The 17,347-nt window shown below is 45.8% G+C and overlaps 1 protein-coding gene across 5 annotated transcripts in view; it reads left to right on the plus strand.

Annotated features, from left to right (window-relative positions):
* The first annotated feature begins 2,347 nt into the window (after positions 1-2,347).
* ASPH (aspartate beta-hydroxylase) overlaps positions 2,348-17,347 on the plus strand; it is a 674,605-nt gene continuing 659,605 nt past the window's right edge. For 2 of the 5 annotated variants that reach the window (XM_078687255.1, XM_078687258.1), the window contains exon 1: positions 2,356-2,602. In XM_078687255.1, coding sequence (XP_078543381.1) covers positions 2,554-2,602 — 49 coding nt within the window. In that variant the 5' untranslated portion in view covers positions 2,356-2,553. Of the gene's footprint in view, positions 2,603-17,347 lie in introns of all 5 variants that reach the window. The other 3 variants (XM_078687254.1, XM_078687259.1, XM_078687257.1) reach the window with 3 other exon arrangements.

The raw sequence follows: 17,347 nt of genomic DNA on the forward strand, positions 1-17,347 counted from the left end.
GTTGATGACGCGCTGAGGATACTCGATTCGGGGGGGTCCTGTCTTCTAATTCTCCTGGACCTTTCTGCAGCCTTTGACACTGTCAATCACAACACCCTCCTCAATATCCTTCAACAGAGAATGGGCATGGAGGGCACTGTGCTTAAATGGTTTGCATCCTTCCTCTCTGACAGATCCCAAATGATCAAAATTGCGAACAGTCTTTCTTCTCCTGTGGCGGTAGGTCAGGGTGTTCCTCAAGGCTCTATACTTGCACCCACATTGTTCAATCTCTACTTAGAACCACTGGGAAACCTCCTAAGCTAATCCGGGATTCACTACCATCTCTATGCAGACGACACTCAACTCTACCTCAAGGTTGCCTCCACCCATGATCTCTCCTTCCTAAGCTCTACTCTGGACTCCATCCAAAACTGGATGTCAACTCATCAACTGATTCTGAATCCTTCCAAAACTGAATTCCTCCTCTTCTCCTCCTCACTCTCTCCCCCCCCCCGGTTCAATCATGGATGGATCAGCTGAATCTACTCAACACTAAACCCATCATTGTCGACAGCGCAAAATCCCTTGGAGTTATTCTAGACAAAAAACTCAATCTAACCCCCCACATCAATTCTATTGCAAAATCTGCTCGTTACCAACTGCGCCTTCTTTGGGGAATCAGACGCTTCTTCCCGGAACAGGACCTTATAACGCTGGTGCAATCGCTGGTCCTCTCCAGATTAGACTACTGCAATTCTCTTCTTACTGGCCTCCCCAAATCCCACCTGTCCCCACTTAAGTCTGTTTTCCATTCAGCAGCTCGCTTCATTTATGGGGCCAAAAGAAGCGATCATATCACACCGATGTTATCCACCCTTCGCTGGCTCCCCTTCGAGGCTAGAGCTATCTACAAGACCGCTTGTATCACCCACAAAGCCTTGCACTCCTCCTCTCCTCGCTACCTGGCGAATAAACTGAAACTCTCTGGAGGCTCTAGACCCTCACGCAATGCGGAGAATCTTCTACTTGAACCTCCCACTTTCAAGAAGGAGAGAACAATGGCCCAATCCTTTTCAGGCAACGCAGTGAGAATCTGGAACTCACTCCCGCCTCAGCTCCGGACCACTGCCTCCTCCCAGGCTTTCAAAAGAGACCTCAAAGTTCTCCTCCTTCAGAGACACCTCCAAAAGTGATTCACGTCCTCTTGGTATTTGGAGGAAGACTTCCCACTGCTGATATTTTCCATGCCCATGGAAGTGCTTTCCCAGGGTATTCCTGGGGTTGGAGCGTCTGCCTCTTTGGAGTATTTTCCATGTACCTGTGCTTGGTGCCCTTGTGTAACATGCACACACCTCTTTGCCCTTGTAACACACGGTTTGCTACCTCTCACATGTTTTTATCTTTGATACTTGCACAAGTGCCACCTTGCCTACACAACGCTTGTTCGTGTGCCTGAGTGTCTAGCACCTTTTGCAGTATTACACCTCAAATGATACTTTGTTCTCTCTTGTAACTACACACTTGTCACTTTTTTCTTCCTGTGCACTTTTTACTACCTCATGTATTTTTGGCTGCTCACAACTTTCTCTACCTCATGTATTCTGTTTGCTCACAACTGTCACTATTACCTTTACTACCTCATGTATTTTTGGTTGCTCACAATTTTTACTACCTCATGTATTCTGTTTGCTCACAATTGTCATTATTACCTTTACTACTTCATGTATTTTTGGTTGCTCACAATTTTTAATACCTCATGTATATTGTTTGATCACAAATGTCACTATTACTTTATGTAACGTAACGTATGCTTTTGTAATGTTTCTCATTATGTTCCATTTCTGTTCCTTTTGTGAAGCGCTCTGACACCTTCGGGTAAAGTCCGCGCTATATAAAAATGCATAAATAAATAAATAAATAAAATATCTTCAGGAGAAACCAGCTCTTAGCGCTCTCCTTTTGAAACTGGGGGTTATACGCCTCTCGCCCCCTCCCAAATCTCATTGAAACCTCGCGAGAGGCTGCGCGGTTTGATTGTGCCACGTTCAAAAGGTTCTTTGGGGCTTCGGCGTCTGGGAAGAAAATAAACACAATGGAGAAAGAGAATGGAGAGGAGAAGGTGGGCGAGGGGGGATAGTTGACCAATCACAGAGGGCTCTCTGTTCTGACAGGCAGGACAGGGCTTTCAAACCCTGGATGTACTTGCTTGCACGGACTGCGTCCCAGACCCACTTTCTCTCCCGATTGGTCGCGGTCAGTTGGGGGCGGGGATAGGAGGCCTTGCTGCGTGGCGAATCTACCCATCCTGGAAAGGGGCGGTAGGAGGATTGCCTCCACCTTGGATTGGGAGCGGCGTGACACGACTGAGCATGCGCAGACGAGGAGTGCCAACCACCGTACCTGGCATTAACCCAGGGGAAGAAGCAGCAAGGGGCGCAGCTAGGCACGGCGGGTTCCTTTCCAAATATCCGTTAAGACTGTCCACCACGCTACGAGACCTCCGCAGGCAGCATATAGGTTGCACCGGCTACAGATTCCACAAAGCAGAGGAACAAGCGAGCAAAGCAGACCATGCCTTCTAGACCGAACAACAGGGGCAAGAACCCCGGGGTCAAGCGAGGTTGGTACCCGTGTGACAGACACATATGCATTGGCAGGTGCCCATGCTTATCCTTGCGTCTCTGCACCCTACCATGTACTCCTGTTTCCTACGTGTGCCTATATGTGCTCCTTGTGCGTGTGGCGCTATGATTTTGCGCCCGGCTATACTGGACGAGTGTTTTATGTAATCTTCCTTGCCGTACTGTAACTCTGCAGTGCTTGTCCCTAAACCCTGCCCTGTGTAGACATACCTTGCGCTGTGCATCGTTTTTGCCCTCTCTGCGTTGCGTTTGTGTCATAGGCAATTTTTACTCTGCATATTGCAACACATTGCCTGTAGTGTACTCTCCTTTTTTTGTAGTCGTGCATACCGAGGGAGTTTTATTTAAGGTATTTTGGGGGGCGTGGCGCATGATGCTGCCACTATGCTCCATCAGTGTGTAGCAGCCTATAAGCTTATGTACACAGCCCTCTCTGAATCTTTACCGCCCTCTGCTAGAGAACATTGCACCTTTCCACCTTCTGTCCACTCACAAATCTCTAAAGTACCACAATAGCTTATCGTAGAAGGCTGCACAGCATGCTCATAGACTATTTAGTCAATTTGTGGTAAGTTGCACAATACACCTCGAACATGCACTTTGCCCATTCTCTTATTTCTCACTTAAAACATATAATTTGGACTTATCTTTCTCCAAATAGCTAAATTATTATTTGCACTGGTAGGTTACTGCGCTTGGCAGTATTTTGAACATTATCGATCCAGATTTCCCTTCATAATCACGTTAGGGGGTGAATATTATCTGCTACTTAGGCCCACATGTAGTGTTATGCTCCGACCTTTCTTCTTTTTAGTATGTGTTCAGACGCATAGTATATGTCATTGAACGCTTGTCATGTGATACTTATTTTATCAACTCCACAGTTTGTACCTTTTGAACGTTTAAAGTCGCACTTGCGAGTTGTGATAGAACCGTGGCGTTTGCTGTGAGATTAGTACAAATGAAATGGTGAAGGGATTAGTGCATAAGTAGGCCAGGAGTCCTCTGCATTGAGCAGGGAAGGCCTGGGGGCTGGGAGTTGTGCAGGAATTACCGGAAAGCTCGTTAGATGAAGCAGACCCGCCTGGGACTGCTTTCATTCGTCGACTGTGCCATATTTAAAACAGTTATGTGTCCACAGTAGATCATTTCAGCAGTCAAATGTTTTCGGCAACTCATTCGAAAACATAGCAGTCAAATTAAATTAAAGGCATTGTTAGCGAGAACGCTGAATAGCCTGGGAAAATTTTTACTAGCCTTGAATGAGTCACTTCGCTCAAGGCTGCTTTTATTAAAGCTTGCATGGAGACGCGCTTGAAAGATCATTTGGCTTCATGCTTGAAAATGTATTGAAATTGTACATGTTTGTGGCTGCCTATGCGAATATCAAGTTGTGGGGTGTCCCTTAAGTCACGTGTGATGCTTTTCGTTGTATTCTTACTTGTAGTAGTGCTGTCTTTTCCTATTGTACATATAGGTAGGTAGGCCTAATAAGTATCAGATTGGGGGGGGAGCAGGGTTCGGTGAGCGCCTCGCGATCTGATTGATGCAATAGCACACGTTGAGATATCTTGCATAGTTTGAGCCTGTCCCAGAAATCTTCAATTGCCTCCTGTCGGGTTCTATACAACCCATTAGTTCGCGTTTATGTTTCGTCTGGAATGGGTAACCTGCGCATGTATCTGACTCTCTGAGACGGTTCACGTGCGAGAGTATAATCCTGTGGAGTGTAAAAGTGTTGGGAGGGAGGGAGAGGCCATGCTTTGTAAACCGGTTGGGCCCAGAGGCAGAAACTCACCCTTGCACTACTTGGGCTACTATGTTCACGTGTCAGTTCTTAGAGGGGAGGGGAACAGATGGTTCCAATTTGTTTCTCTCGTTGCTGTCCGTAGTCACGTTGCCTTTCTTTGCTTTAAGCTAACTGGCACTTGCGTGTTTTGTGCAGTTAACTATTCAGAATAGCTATAATAGGAATGACAAATTCTAGCTATATAAAGGCAAAACTTTCCCGTTAGTTAAAGTAACGCAGACTTTTAGCTGAGAAAGCCCACGTCCCTTAACTGTGAATATCTGAGGTATGTAGAACAAACTGTGAGTAATTTATTACTCCCAAGTGTGTCACTCCAGAATGTTGTCTTTCTGATCTTTTATATAATTGAGTATGCCTGCCAATTCAAATCTACCAAGATGTCAATTTAATGTTTTTAATTGAAACTCAAACCCTATGTGGATACCCTGGGAAGATTAGTTTATCTGTATGAAACGGAGCGTTTATGTACTGAATACCATACAGAGACAACAAACATAAATTCAGTGTATATACAAAGTAAGATAAGGGTTAAATGATATAGTTAACATGTAACTGTGATAATGCCTTTTTAACTCGGATTTCAGTGGGTCCAGGTGTAATGATCATATGTGAAGACTGTTTACTCCAAGCCTGATGTAGTGTTTGCCAAGATCTTCTTGTGAGCTAACATAAAATGGTGTTACCCTTTTGGATGCATGTCAAAACAAGTATTACTTATAGGGCTTATGTCTAGAGGAGCTTCTTCAGCCTGTCTGCTGGTGAAGTTTTCCAGGCGGGTACATATACCTCTAGATTTGGAGTAGAACCCACCAGTCTTCTTACCATTTTAAGTAGCTGCCGAAGGACTGCAGTGTTGTTTGCTCGCATTCTCTTTACAGCATTCCTTGGCTGCTAAAAAAAAATTGTTGCTGGGCCTCCTGTCTTACTTGGCAGATGTTTCGGATGTGATAGACCAAAGAATAGCTTGAGCATAAAGACAATTTATGAAAGTAGTGAAACTGATCTCGTTGGGATCAGAGTTTATGGAACGCCAGAACCGATTCTTAGACATATTTGCCATTTGCATGCTTTTTCTTACTCCATTTCACCTATTTTTGAATGGATGTTCGCATCTTAACTGTAATTTCAGTGATATAGAGCTTACTACCCCTAACGAGGCGTCAAATTGCTGTTTCGGCTAGTAACGCGCTACTCCGGAACACATAAAGGATTAGGGTGAATTAGTATAGTGAAATATGAAATTAATTTGAGCGGTGGATATGTTAGTCTGTTATTTTGATTGAACAGGATAGTGGAGAGAGAGAATGTGGAAAAGGTTTGCATTTATATAGCGCTTGCTACCCCTGATCAGGTGTTGAAGCTCTTTTCGGCGAGCAGCAAGCTACTATGAAACCAAAAAAGGATTAGCCTGATTGATGTACTCTCAGACAGGCCTCCTACCTGTTGTGAGTTAAGAATACAACCTTTTGTGTTCTAAGGTCTGCATTTGGCATCTGAGCCCTACAGCAAGCTGCGTGTTCCACATGTTTAAAATGTTGCTTACTATGTTAGTTAATTATAGTAACACGTTTTTACCTGTGAGACCTGAATGTACGTCTACTGACCCATCTACAAAGCTCTCTTCTCGCTTTGAACCTAGGATCCTGAGCCCAACATATCATGTGAAATGCCCTTATGAATGTGTGCTAGGACTAATTGTTTGCTATGCACAAGTGATAATTGCCTACCTGTTCCATTTTAGAAGCCTAAAGCCTAGCCCAAGTACAAGATGGAGAAAAAGCTCCCCTGTCAGCATATTGATATTGCTGGCCTCTCCTGGAAGGAGGGAGGAGCAGCAGTCAGTGGTGTGGAAAGCGGATCATATGTCCTGATCTCTACCGAAGATCAGGACCTCGGTTTTCTCTCCGTTCAGTTTCAGTGAGTTCAGGATCATCCACTCTGAGACTGCCTCCGTGCAGTTCCCTTAAACTGGAAGCGGAGGTACTCACCAAGTGGGAGAGAGACACCATAATTTGTGTGTCATCGGCGTATGACACCACCTCCATCCCATGCAATCTTACTAGCCTGGCAAGTGGGGCCACATAGATGTTAAAAAGGGTAGGGCTCAAGGTCGACCCCTGCGGGACCCCACATTGCACAGGTGTAGCAGGGGAGAGGTACTCTCCCAGCTTGACCTTCTGCTCTCTCTGATTGAGGAAGGAGGTCAGGAGGCTCAGGGCTGTGCCCTCCACACCTATATCCCTAAGACGAGCTGTTAGAATAGAGGGGCACAGGGGTCTTACACTATGCTACAATCTTGGAGAGGGTGAAGTAAGTTGTGTGCAGATATTTAAGCTACACATGCCTGGGGGGCATCTTGGCATGCTTCCTTTTTGACTTTTTTGTTATTCTTTGCGTTCTCTTTCAGTTTTATCTTTTGTCAGTATTAAACTCAATGGTGTCGTGGCTGGAAACATTTGATCAGTAATTCTCTGGTCCTTACACCGCGTCTTGCTGCCTCTGGGAGAAAGCACTAACGTTTTTTTCTGTGAATAATGAATATTTGCACGAGTAATGAGCACTTCCTGGCTGTGATCCTGGTGCGAGGATTTGGAAGCAGCATGTGGTGACAGATTCCAGTATACAAATTCATGTTTGCTTTCCATTACACCGTGACCCAGATGAGCAAACAGTGACTGCAAATAACCGGTGGCTGTACTAGGTAACTTGCCTTATTCAGGGCCATCGCTGCACGCCCGAGAGGTCATAGTTCTACAGCTTTGTTTGATTGTGTCTGTCGTGTTTAGGAGAGGACATTTCTGAGTAGCAGTGCTACTACACCTGCAGTGAAAGCCACAGATGACTATGCTTCATGCTAGAGCTTGTGAACAGGAATGGAAAGTGCCCGATATTGAAACCCGGGCAGCGTGAAGACAGCACAATGAGTTCATTACCTGTTATGTAGGCCATATGTAACCTGCAGTTCAGAAGTACAAATCCTGGCAGGTTCAGCCTTTCATACCTCTCACTCGACACACAAAACGGGTGCATAACAACATTTACTGTACTGCTAACATGAGACTACCCAAGAGCCGAATGAATGAAATGCAGAGGGCTCCAACATTATAAAGTGTGATTAAGACGCCAGTAACTTGTGGTTTCATATAGAATATAGCCATGCTCCACTTTATGTACTATTGGTTGTGTTTTGTCGTGGCTGTGCCAATATGAGAGCAGTAAAACGGAAGCTGTGATGTGCGAATCAAATTCACGCAATTGGCTGTAATTGCATTGTGTTTGGTTCGTTGCATCACAAAAACGGCAAAATGGAATTGTGATGACTTGGCTATTTCGTGGTCACGAAGTTCAGTGAGCAGTTCTAATTTGCATTCCATAAATGCTTTAACTCTGGAATAGCCTGTTTAGATTTTTCAGATCACTGGCATTTTCTCCTTCTCTGTGAGCTTTAGGCACGCTCACTTTTTGCATTCGAACGGTGAGAGCAGCACATTCGTTTTCTGCTCTTTGTGGGGGCAGCATTATTAGCAACCCATACCGTGTGGGGGTGGGTGCTTTTGGTTATCGGCCTATATAGGAAATATTTTTATGTAGTGCATATTCACCCAGGTGCAGGTAGTGTGTTATGCGTCTCAGCCCCTGGCGGTGTAAAGATTGGGCATACATAAGAAAGCCCAAATTGTAACTTTTATAAGGACTAAAAGCAAATGCGCAGCTACACAGCTGCGTACTGCCCAAAAGGGCAGCGGGATGCTCGGTGGGTGCACACCAAAAAGGAGGGAGTTAACCAGAGACGGTCAAGTAATCCATATGGCAATGATGCGCCAGGCGGAGATGGTGTTGAATGAGTAAAATGAAGCCAAAAGGAGAAGAACTGATGATATGACCAGTAGCCGCGCATTCTTTTTTTGTCAAGGTTACTACCTAAGATACCATGTGAGGACAAGCGCGCACCTACACTTTGTGTTTCTCAGTTCTGATTCAGCATGGTGAGCCAGACATTTTGACTGTCAAATGTACCCTTTTGTGATCTTTGTAGCCAAATTGAGTTGCGTCTGACGTTCATGAAGCAGCTGTGTCGAAGGTCTGGAAAATTACCTAGCCATGGGTTTGTGCGTTTTCTCTGTTACTCCACTGGTTTGCTGACTGGCCTGTTGCGCCAATGTAAGGTGTCTCGTCGTAGTCCGACTTTAGAACTACCTCAATTTAAAACCAGGCACGCTATAAACCTAGATCATTTCTTTCCCTGGGCGGCTAACTCATTTTTTTTCCATTTTGGATGTAATCGTGGAATACCCCAAAAAACGTTGCTGGGTCCACTAGTGGGGTTCCCTAGCATGAATGTGTTTGATGTCCGGCAGTGTGTAATGGGATATGAAGCTTAGTTCTTTTGAAAACTTAAAAGGTTTCCGAGCGTCCTTGCTGTACACTGTCGGTAGCATATTGAGAAAGTGTTTTTGCATGGAAACTTAAAGGGTCAAAGCAGGTGTTTCGAGTCTGCTGAAGTTCCATCCACAGTAATTGATTAAGGAATTGTTATTCTGTGGATCCTCGTAGAGATTCAGCATAGCGTTATTTATACATTATTACGTAGGGCCCTGTTGTAGAGTGCAAACCCCCAGTCGGGGCGCTAGAGTACTGAAACAATTAGTGCGGTTACATAGCATGCTTCAAGATTTTGTTCCATTTGTAAGCAATGACAGTTATTCTTTTTACCCAACTCGGTGGTAGTCAGTGCTTTGATCTTGGAAGGATGACAGGCTTAATGGACACTGCATGATTTGTGGCCTTCAGTTTACTTACAGGTCTGTCTAGACTCTAGAGGATGCCGAGTTGGCTTACCCACAAGAGCAGTTCATGCCAAAAATGGAGGGACGTTGTCAAATGATCAGCGTGGCTTAAACTCTGCTTCATACGCCTCGCATGCAACTGTAGCGCATACCAAGATGAATGTTACTTGGGGGTGAAATGGTTTCTAAGTGGCAAGGAAGGATTTTGCCTGTGGTCGTAATTAGAAGCTCATAACGTTGCTCTCAATCATATCTACTCTCATGACTTGCGACCTCCAGTCTTTGGAACATATCTTCAGTCACTGCACCCACCCCCTTTGTTTCCACAGTCCTACTTGCTCTCTTTAACCCCCTTCATCACGTCTTGGAGCAGAATCGCCATCGGACGAGAAATAGAAATCAGGTGCACCTTTTGAAAATGCAGAAAAAATGTATACAACTTTTGGCTAGCCGTCCACCCCCCCCCAATAGCTAGAATGGCACATGTTTACTTTTGCCTGTTTTGTTTTTATGGTCTGACTTGACAGCGCAGCTGCCACCAGACAGCTATGTGAGAATGAGAATCTTCAGGAGAGGGACGTTGCTCCGCCCACATGTTGGGAGTCAGGAGTACATGTTTTGATTGGGTAGTAGTTGTAAGCTTCCACAAAAAACATGCTTTCGTTCCACAAGGCTGTAATAATTTTCTTTATTTATCCAGTTGCCTGAGCTTGAATTTTCAGGGTCACACATAGCACTACTAAACTGTGTAAACCTCCCCTTTTTTTTGGTGTACACACACACAGTAGTGGCTGCTGCTGGCGCCCGGGTGGTGGTGGTGGTGGTAGGCAGGCAAAGGATAGGAGAAAACACTAACCTGGATCAGCCGGCCTGATGGCTGCCGCCAGTCTGGCTACTGCCTCTCCTGCATCCTCCAAGTCCATTTCCTGCAGACTCCCGGCAACAGGAAGCACCCAGCAGAACGGCTCCCCTGAGCCAATCACCACTCTGCAATGCAACGTTGTGATTGGTTTGAGCGCCGTGGATCGGCTCTTAGACTGCAACAGGGAGCCTGTGCATATTCCTGGCCAGGCTGTGTAATGCAGCCTGGTAGGAACATGCGAAGTGTGCATAAACTGTTTATTGGACCCAAGAGGGCCGGCCAAACAGTTTATGCACACTTTGGGAGTGCACAGCACCCTTCCCCTGCTCTGGCCAGCTCCGCCCGAGAGACACTGACAGCTATAGGAAATATAACATGATAATAACGATGGTTATTTTTCCTTTATGTTCAGTGGGGCGACACTCCTGCGCCTTAGCAGAGGAGCCTCCACTGTACACACACATGGCACTGGATAATTTATGGTATTTTTTCTCTGGCATCAGTACAGTGGGAGGAGGACAAGTAACGTGCATAGTTTTTCGGTTTGGCTTGGCAGTGCACCTGATTATCCTAAATCTATTTGCTTCCACACAAATACATATCCATGCTATTTACTAAAGTCAGACCTATTAGCATTGCTAATGACTGTTACATCCACTTTATATAGTCTTTCGACACTTTCTTTCCACTTTTGTGACTGGTAACAAGTTACATTGTACTTAGGTGGCGACAGTCTGCTTATGGCCATTCGTAAATACTCTTCATCTGTGTATGGTATAATGCTCACTCCAAACAGTTCCCCTCTGCTCTTCTTGGCAGTGAGTTGCCCAGTTAATAAAACCGCCGTTTGCACTAACATAAAGCGATTGGATAGAATTCCTAGTTACATGACCACATAATTACCGGGTATTAAAAGGATTATGAAGCAGGCAAAAGTTCCTGCACTTTTTTTTGTTTACTGTGTAGGTTTGTGGTTTTTAAACTGTGAAGAAGATGAAAGGGGCTGCCAAGGGCGAAACATAGCATATAGTTGCCACGTTTGTTTTAATGCAAAATCTGGACTTTGATCCCCACCCGTTTTGGCACAGAATTTTGCAGCATCCTTGTCGCCCTTAGTAAATACGTGGGTGTGCGCACACCTACTTGCTATTTACCTCTATTTTTTTACTGTTGTTACCCAGCTCAGTGGTACTCACTTTATTGACTTTAGAAAAATAAAGATTAAGTTGGCCACAACCAGATTTGACCTCGTCACTATCGTGTTGTCTTCCGACTACCAGCACAATGAAACGCAAATCCATTGGGGTATTTTACCTACTTATCTTCAGGAATAGTTTCGCTGGTGAAATAGCTAAAAGGAGGACTTTGGCCCTGGCTTCAGAGATCTGTGTATTCAGCAGGTCTCAAGACCATATTTGTAAGAGAATTCGGATGCCAGTATATCATCTGCAGGTTACGGGTTTTAATCCATGTCTCTTGGCTTAGTGGGTTAATGTATTTATTGCTGAGATCCTGGAGTAGCCCACATGCCACACGTTCGACTACTCGTAACCTATTTAATTGGCTTATGCACCCTCCTCAAACAATCAGTATGCAATTCGTAAGGCATTCGTATGAATCCTTTAAGGGCTAATTCAAATGCTTTTGTCTTGTGAAGTCGATCATATAAGCATAATTTCATTGGGCAGTAATTAACAGCTTTTGAGTGCCAAACAGCAATTGAATTGTATCGTTTGCTACTTAAAACCTGATTATTATTAATATAATTCTACCTGGAGTAAGTGGGAAATGTATGTAGCGCAAACTATCTCTTGGCACCTCAACTAATCTAAATGCTTTGTGTTACATTTGATGTTCATAGAGTAGCCATTTTATGTTCATTGCCTCTGATTAAGACCGAATGCAAAGTATCTTGAAACAAATCTTCAATCCCTTTTTGTTTTTCTGGTATCATCGGGTATATTTTCTTCACCATTTTTTTGACGTTTCGTCTTTTTAAAAGAGCCTGACAAATTTGAATGACTAGAATTCTCATATTTTCTTTTAATCAACCTGAGAAGTGTTCTGCAAAACATAATGACATTTCTCCTTGTGTACTGGAGGAAATGTGTGTCTGTGTACACCTGCTACCATCGACATCTCACACCTTCTCACCAGGACAAAAGTTTGAATAAAAACTATACAGGGACTAAAGAGTCTGGGCTCCTCCTTTTCAGGTATTGCCTAAAACAGCATATGCGATGTCTCTTACGAGACCTTTTGTCTTTGAGTGGGCATAGTCTCCACCCATTGCTTAACATTGGTTGGCTTCATTGTCACTCATTTGCTTGCTTGTTATTCGTTAGCAATGTGCATCTAATTTTCCTCTACATGTGTTTGTCGCACCCCTGGAGCATGGGTACGTTACTGTTCCCTTCTACTGCTTGTTTATTCAGACTATACTTTTTCTTTTTGTTCAAACACTCTCCGATTTGTGCATGTCTTCCCGCTGTCTCCCTCGTGTTCTCCCCCGCTCTTCCATTGCTGCACATGATACTTTTTTTCCCCAGCACTCCATGTGAAGCTTCCCACCTTACATCCCAACCTGCCTCTGTTGCCCACTTGTTCTTCCTTTTTAGGTCTCGCCTGTCGATGCGCATGCGCATCGAGCTTGCGAGACTATTGGGGCTTAAACAGTCTTTAACCAACTTGCAAGGAATCGTGGCGATTCCTTGCAGTGCCCGTGAAATTCAAGCTTAATGCGCATGTGCATTGAGCGTAAAAGCGCGTGCACATGCCCCCAGCCGCCTGCTTGCATGTATTTTCCCTCAGCCGCACTCCTCCCACACCCCCGCTCCGCCCCCTCCCCTGCCTGCCGTGTCGCATTTCTTCAGTTCCCTTAGCCGCACTCCAGGCCCCTGCTGCTTTCACACACTCATGCCGCTCTCCCCGCTCCGCCCCCTCCCCTGCCCGCCGTGTCGCATTCATCCCCCGTCCCCTTCTCTGCCTTTTCTCCGTCTTCTCCCCCACAGGCAACAAGAGGCTAGTTCACGACGCGCGTCCACATCACAGCCTTCAGCCTCCCTCCCGCGGGCAGCTTGGCCTCAGGTATTCACCCCAGCGCGACTTCTCCTCCCCCCTAATTACTTGCCTGCTGTTTACTTCTTTCACGGCAGCTCTCTCGCACATCAAAGGCTGCCCCCCACGCCTCGCAACAGACTTCATTGGAATGCGCTCCATGCATTCTCCCCTCCCTTTCAGCCTCTTTCCCAGCTCCAAGCCGGACCCTCCTTTCTCACCTCCTCTTTCTTTATTTAAAGGGAGAACTTGTATTTTTCCCCGAGGCAACCAGTTCTGACACACACCAACTTAGAGCTTGACTTGTACTGACGCTGTCACCCCAGCAGACATGCAAGCATCAGACATCCACAAGCATCAGACATATATATTCACCCACTCTGCTTCAGTCACCCACTCTGCTTCAGTCACCCACTCTGCTTCAGTCACCCACTCTGCTTCAGTCACCCACTCTGCTTCAGTCACCCACTCTGCTTCAGTCACCCACTCTGCTTCAGTCACCCACTCTGCTTCAGTCACCCACTCTGCTTCAGTCACCCACTCTGCTTCAGTCACCCACTCTGCTTCAGTCACCCACTCTGCTTCAGTCACCCACTCTGCACCTTTCACCCACTCTGCACCTTTCACCCACTCTGCACCTTTCACCCACTCTGCACCTTTCACCCACTCTGCACCTTTCACCCACTCTGCACCTTTCACCCACTCTGTACTCTGTAACCACTCACACCCACGCAAGCCCACCATCACCCACGCAACGCCACTCACTCAAAGCAACGCCACTCACTCAAAGCAACGCCACTCACTCAAAGCAACGCCACTCACTCAAAGCAACGCCACTCACTCAAAGCAACGCCACTCACTCAAAGCAACGCCACTCACTCAAAGCAACGCCACTCACTCAAAGCAACGCCACTCACTCAAAGCAACGCCACTCACACACAAGCCGAATATGTGCATGCAGCTTTCCAATATAGAAAACAAATTGGACTTTATTCGCAAAAAAATATATACTACAATTGGACTCCTTGGGTTCACTCACATGCAAACCTCAAGTGACTCCAACTATTAAATCTTCATTAACACAAACAAAGATACTTGGCACAAAACCACCCAATAGGCATACTGCCAATAAAACCATGCTCAAATCAGGCCAGAAAGTTAGTCTCGTTTTGCCATCAAGGAACAATGAATTTACAATAAACATGGCCATTGAAAATGTATTCTTAAAAATGAGGATTGGAATTATATGGCCATTAAGTTATTAACTATTTTGCAGATGAAAAGAAACCGTAAGTCCGTAACTGACACACTAGTTAGAATTCTTTAGATAAGTACTGAGCTCTGACATCGATGTACAACCTTCAGGCCATAAATGTAAACCCCGTCAGGACTGAATCCGACCTTCATCCTTCTGAGGTGGATACACAGAGTACCACTGAGTGATCAACAGACACACCTTTTACGAACAGCGCTATATATAACAGCAAAACTAACGAAGCAAGGGAGGGTTAAAACAAGAATATGCTTTATTAATAGGGAAATTCAAAAGTGGGGCTGCGACGTGATAAAATGGAAAGTAATGATTGACGTCATTGACAGCACATGTGAACATATCATCCACGAGCTGATCACGTAAATATCGTTCCGGCGTTTCTTCCGCCGATTACTTTCAAGATTCATCTGGCAATGCATAAGTCTTAAAAACACCTTTGTAAATCAAACCAATGCACATGAAAACATTTTCGGCCATATTGGAAAAAACATAGACTATTTGAAAAAAAACCGAGCCAAAACACTTCACAAACGATCACAGGCTAAAGCAAAATAAACTGCAAGTACAAAAACATATTTACTGCAAACACCAAGTAACACTAGTTTAAACGTTGAAGGTTGTTGCATACCAATAGTGTCTAAATTCATCTCAGCCTTAAATATTAATCAAAATCAATCACAATACAAAAGAATAATACTGCAAAAGAAAGACACTGTGATTACAATACAACAGTACAATCGCAATCGCACATTGTCAACAAAAAAAATATTTCCCAAAAAATGTCTGAAGTACAGTACATAAAATAACTACATTGAAAGATATTTACTAAAAACAACATTTATACATAGCACATAAACATTTTGAAACTTTCAATAGCTAGACACGATGTGCAAAAGAAAAGTCAAATTCAGTCGGAATATGTCGTACGTACATCACAAAAAATTCCAACATTGCCATATATTCATTACAAACAACATTAATACATAGCAGATAAAAATTTGCAAACGTTCAATAGCTGTACACAAACAGCATACAAAAAGTCAAATTCAGTTGGAATATGTCGGAACTACGTCCCATAAAATTAAGACATTTGCAATATATTCATTAAAATCAACATTTATACATAGCACATCAACATTTTTAAAACGTCACATAACTATACACTAAGTACATACGCAAAACGAAATACAGTCTGAATACGCAAATGTCATAAACAATACAAAACATTAATAATATTAAAATTCAAACTTACCTGTCAAACGACGCAGCAACAACACAAGAAGCACAACGCGCCTTTCACACGTGACGGTTCTCGAAGATATGGGAATTTCCCCGTTGACGCACGTCAAACGCAACGCTACGTCACAAAACGTAGCGCTGCGATTGGCTAGAAATTACGTCACACTAAACATTATATCAAAATAAAAAAAAGACTAGAACGCTAATCTCCCTTACGTAACAAACGTAAAGGGAATACAAAGCGTACGATATTTTTACATAATAAAAATAAAACACACTTTAAAAACATTCACTAAACACTTATAATCCCAATACAAATACACGAATACACACACACATTACATTAAAAATATAAATTAACACATGCAAAACACACATATGCCAATCACACATGCAACGCCACTCACACATGCAACGCCACTCACACATGCAACGCCACTCACACATGCAACGCCACTCACACATGCAACGCCACTCACACATGCAACGCCACTCACACATGCAACGCCACTCACACATGCAACGCCACTCACACATGCAACGCCACTCACACATGCAACGCCACTCAGCCACGCAACGCCACTCAGCCACGCAACGCCACTCAGCCACGCAACGCCACTCAGCCACGCAACGCCACTCAGCCACGCAACGCCACTCAGCCACGCAACGCCACTCAGCCACGCAACGCCACTCAGCCACGCAACGCCACTCAGCCACGCAACGCCACTCAGCCACGCAACGCCACTGAAACAACAGCGCCACTCACACACGCAACGCCACTGAAACAACAGCGCCACTCACACAAACAACGCCACTCACACACGCAACGCCACTCAACCACGCAACGCCACTCACCCACGCAACGCCACTCACCCACGCAACGCCACTCACCCACGCAACGTCACTCACCCACGCAACGTCACTCACCCACGCAACGTCACTCACCCACGCAACGCCACTCACACACGCAACGCCAATCACCCACGCAATGCCACTCACACACGCAACGCCACTCACACACGCAACGCCACTCACACACGCAACGCCACTCACACACGCAACGCCACTCACACACGCAACGCCACTCACACACGCAGCGCCACTCACACACGCAGCGCCACTCACACACGCAGCGCCACTCACACACGCAGCGCCACTCACACACGCAGGGCCACTCACACACGCAGCGCCACTCACCCACGCAGCGCCACTCACCCACGCAGCGCCACTCACCCACGCAGCGCCACTCACCCACGCAGCGCCACTCACCCACGCAGCGCCACTCACCCACGCAGCGCCACTCACCCACGCAGCGCCACTCACCCACGCAGCGCCACTCACCCACGCAGCGCCACTCACCCACGCAGCGCCACTCACCCACGCAGCGCCACTCACCCACGCAGCGCCACTCACCCACGCAGCGCCACTCACCCACGCAGCGCCACTCACCCACGCAGCGCCACTCACCCACGCAGCGCCACTCACCCACGCAGCGCCACTCACCCACGCAGCGCCACTCACCCACGCAACGCCACTCACCCACGCAACGCCACTCACCCACGCAACGCCACTCACCCACGCAACGCCACTCACCCACGCAACGCCACTCACCCACGCAACGCCACTCACCCACGCAACGCCACTCACCCACGCAACGCCACTCACCCACGCAACGCCACTCACCCACGCAACGCC

This window comes from Lissotriton helveticus, chromosome 4_1 (assembly GCF_964261635.1).
Source record: "Lissotriton helveticus chromosome 4_1, aLisHel1.1, whole genome shotgun sequence".
Lineage (NCBI taxonomy): Eukaryota > Metazoa > Chordata > Amphibia > Caudata > Salamandridae > Lissotriton > Lissotriton helveticus.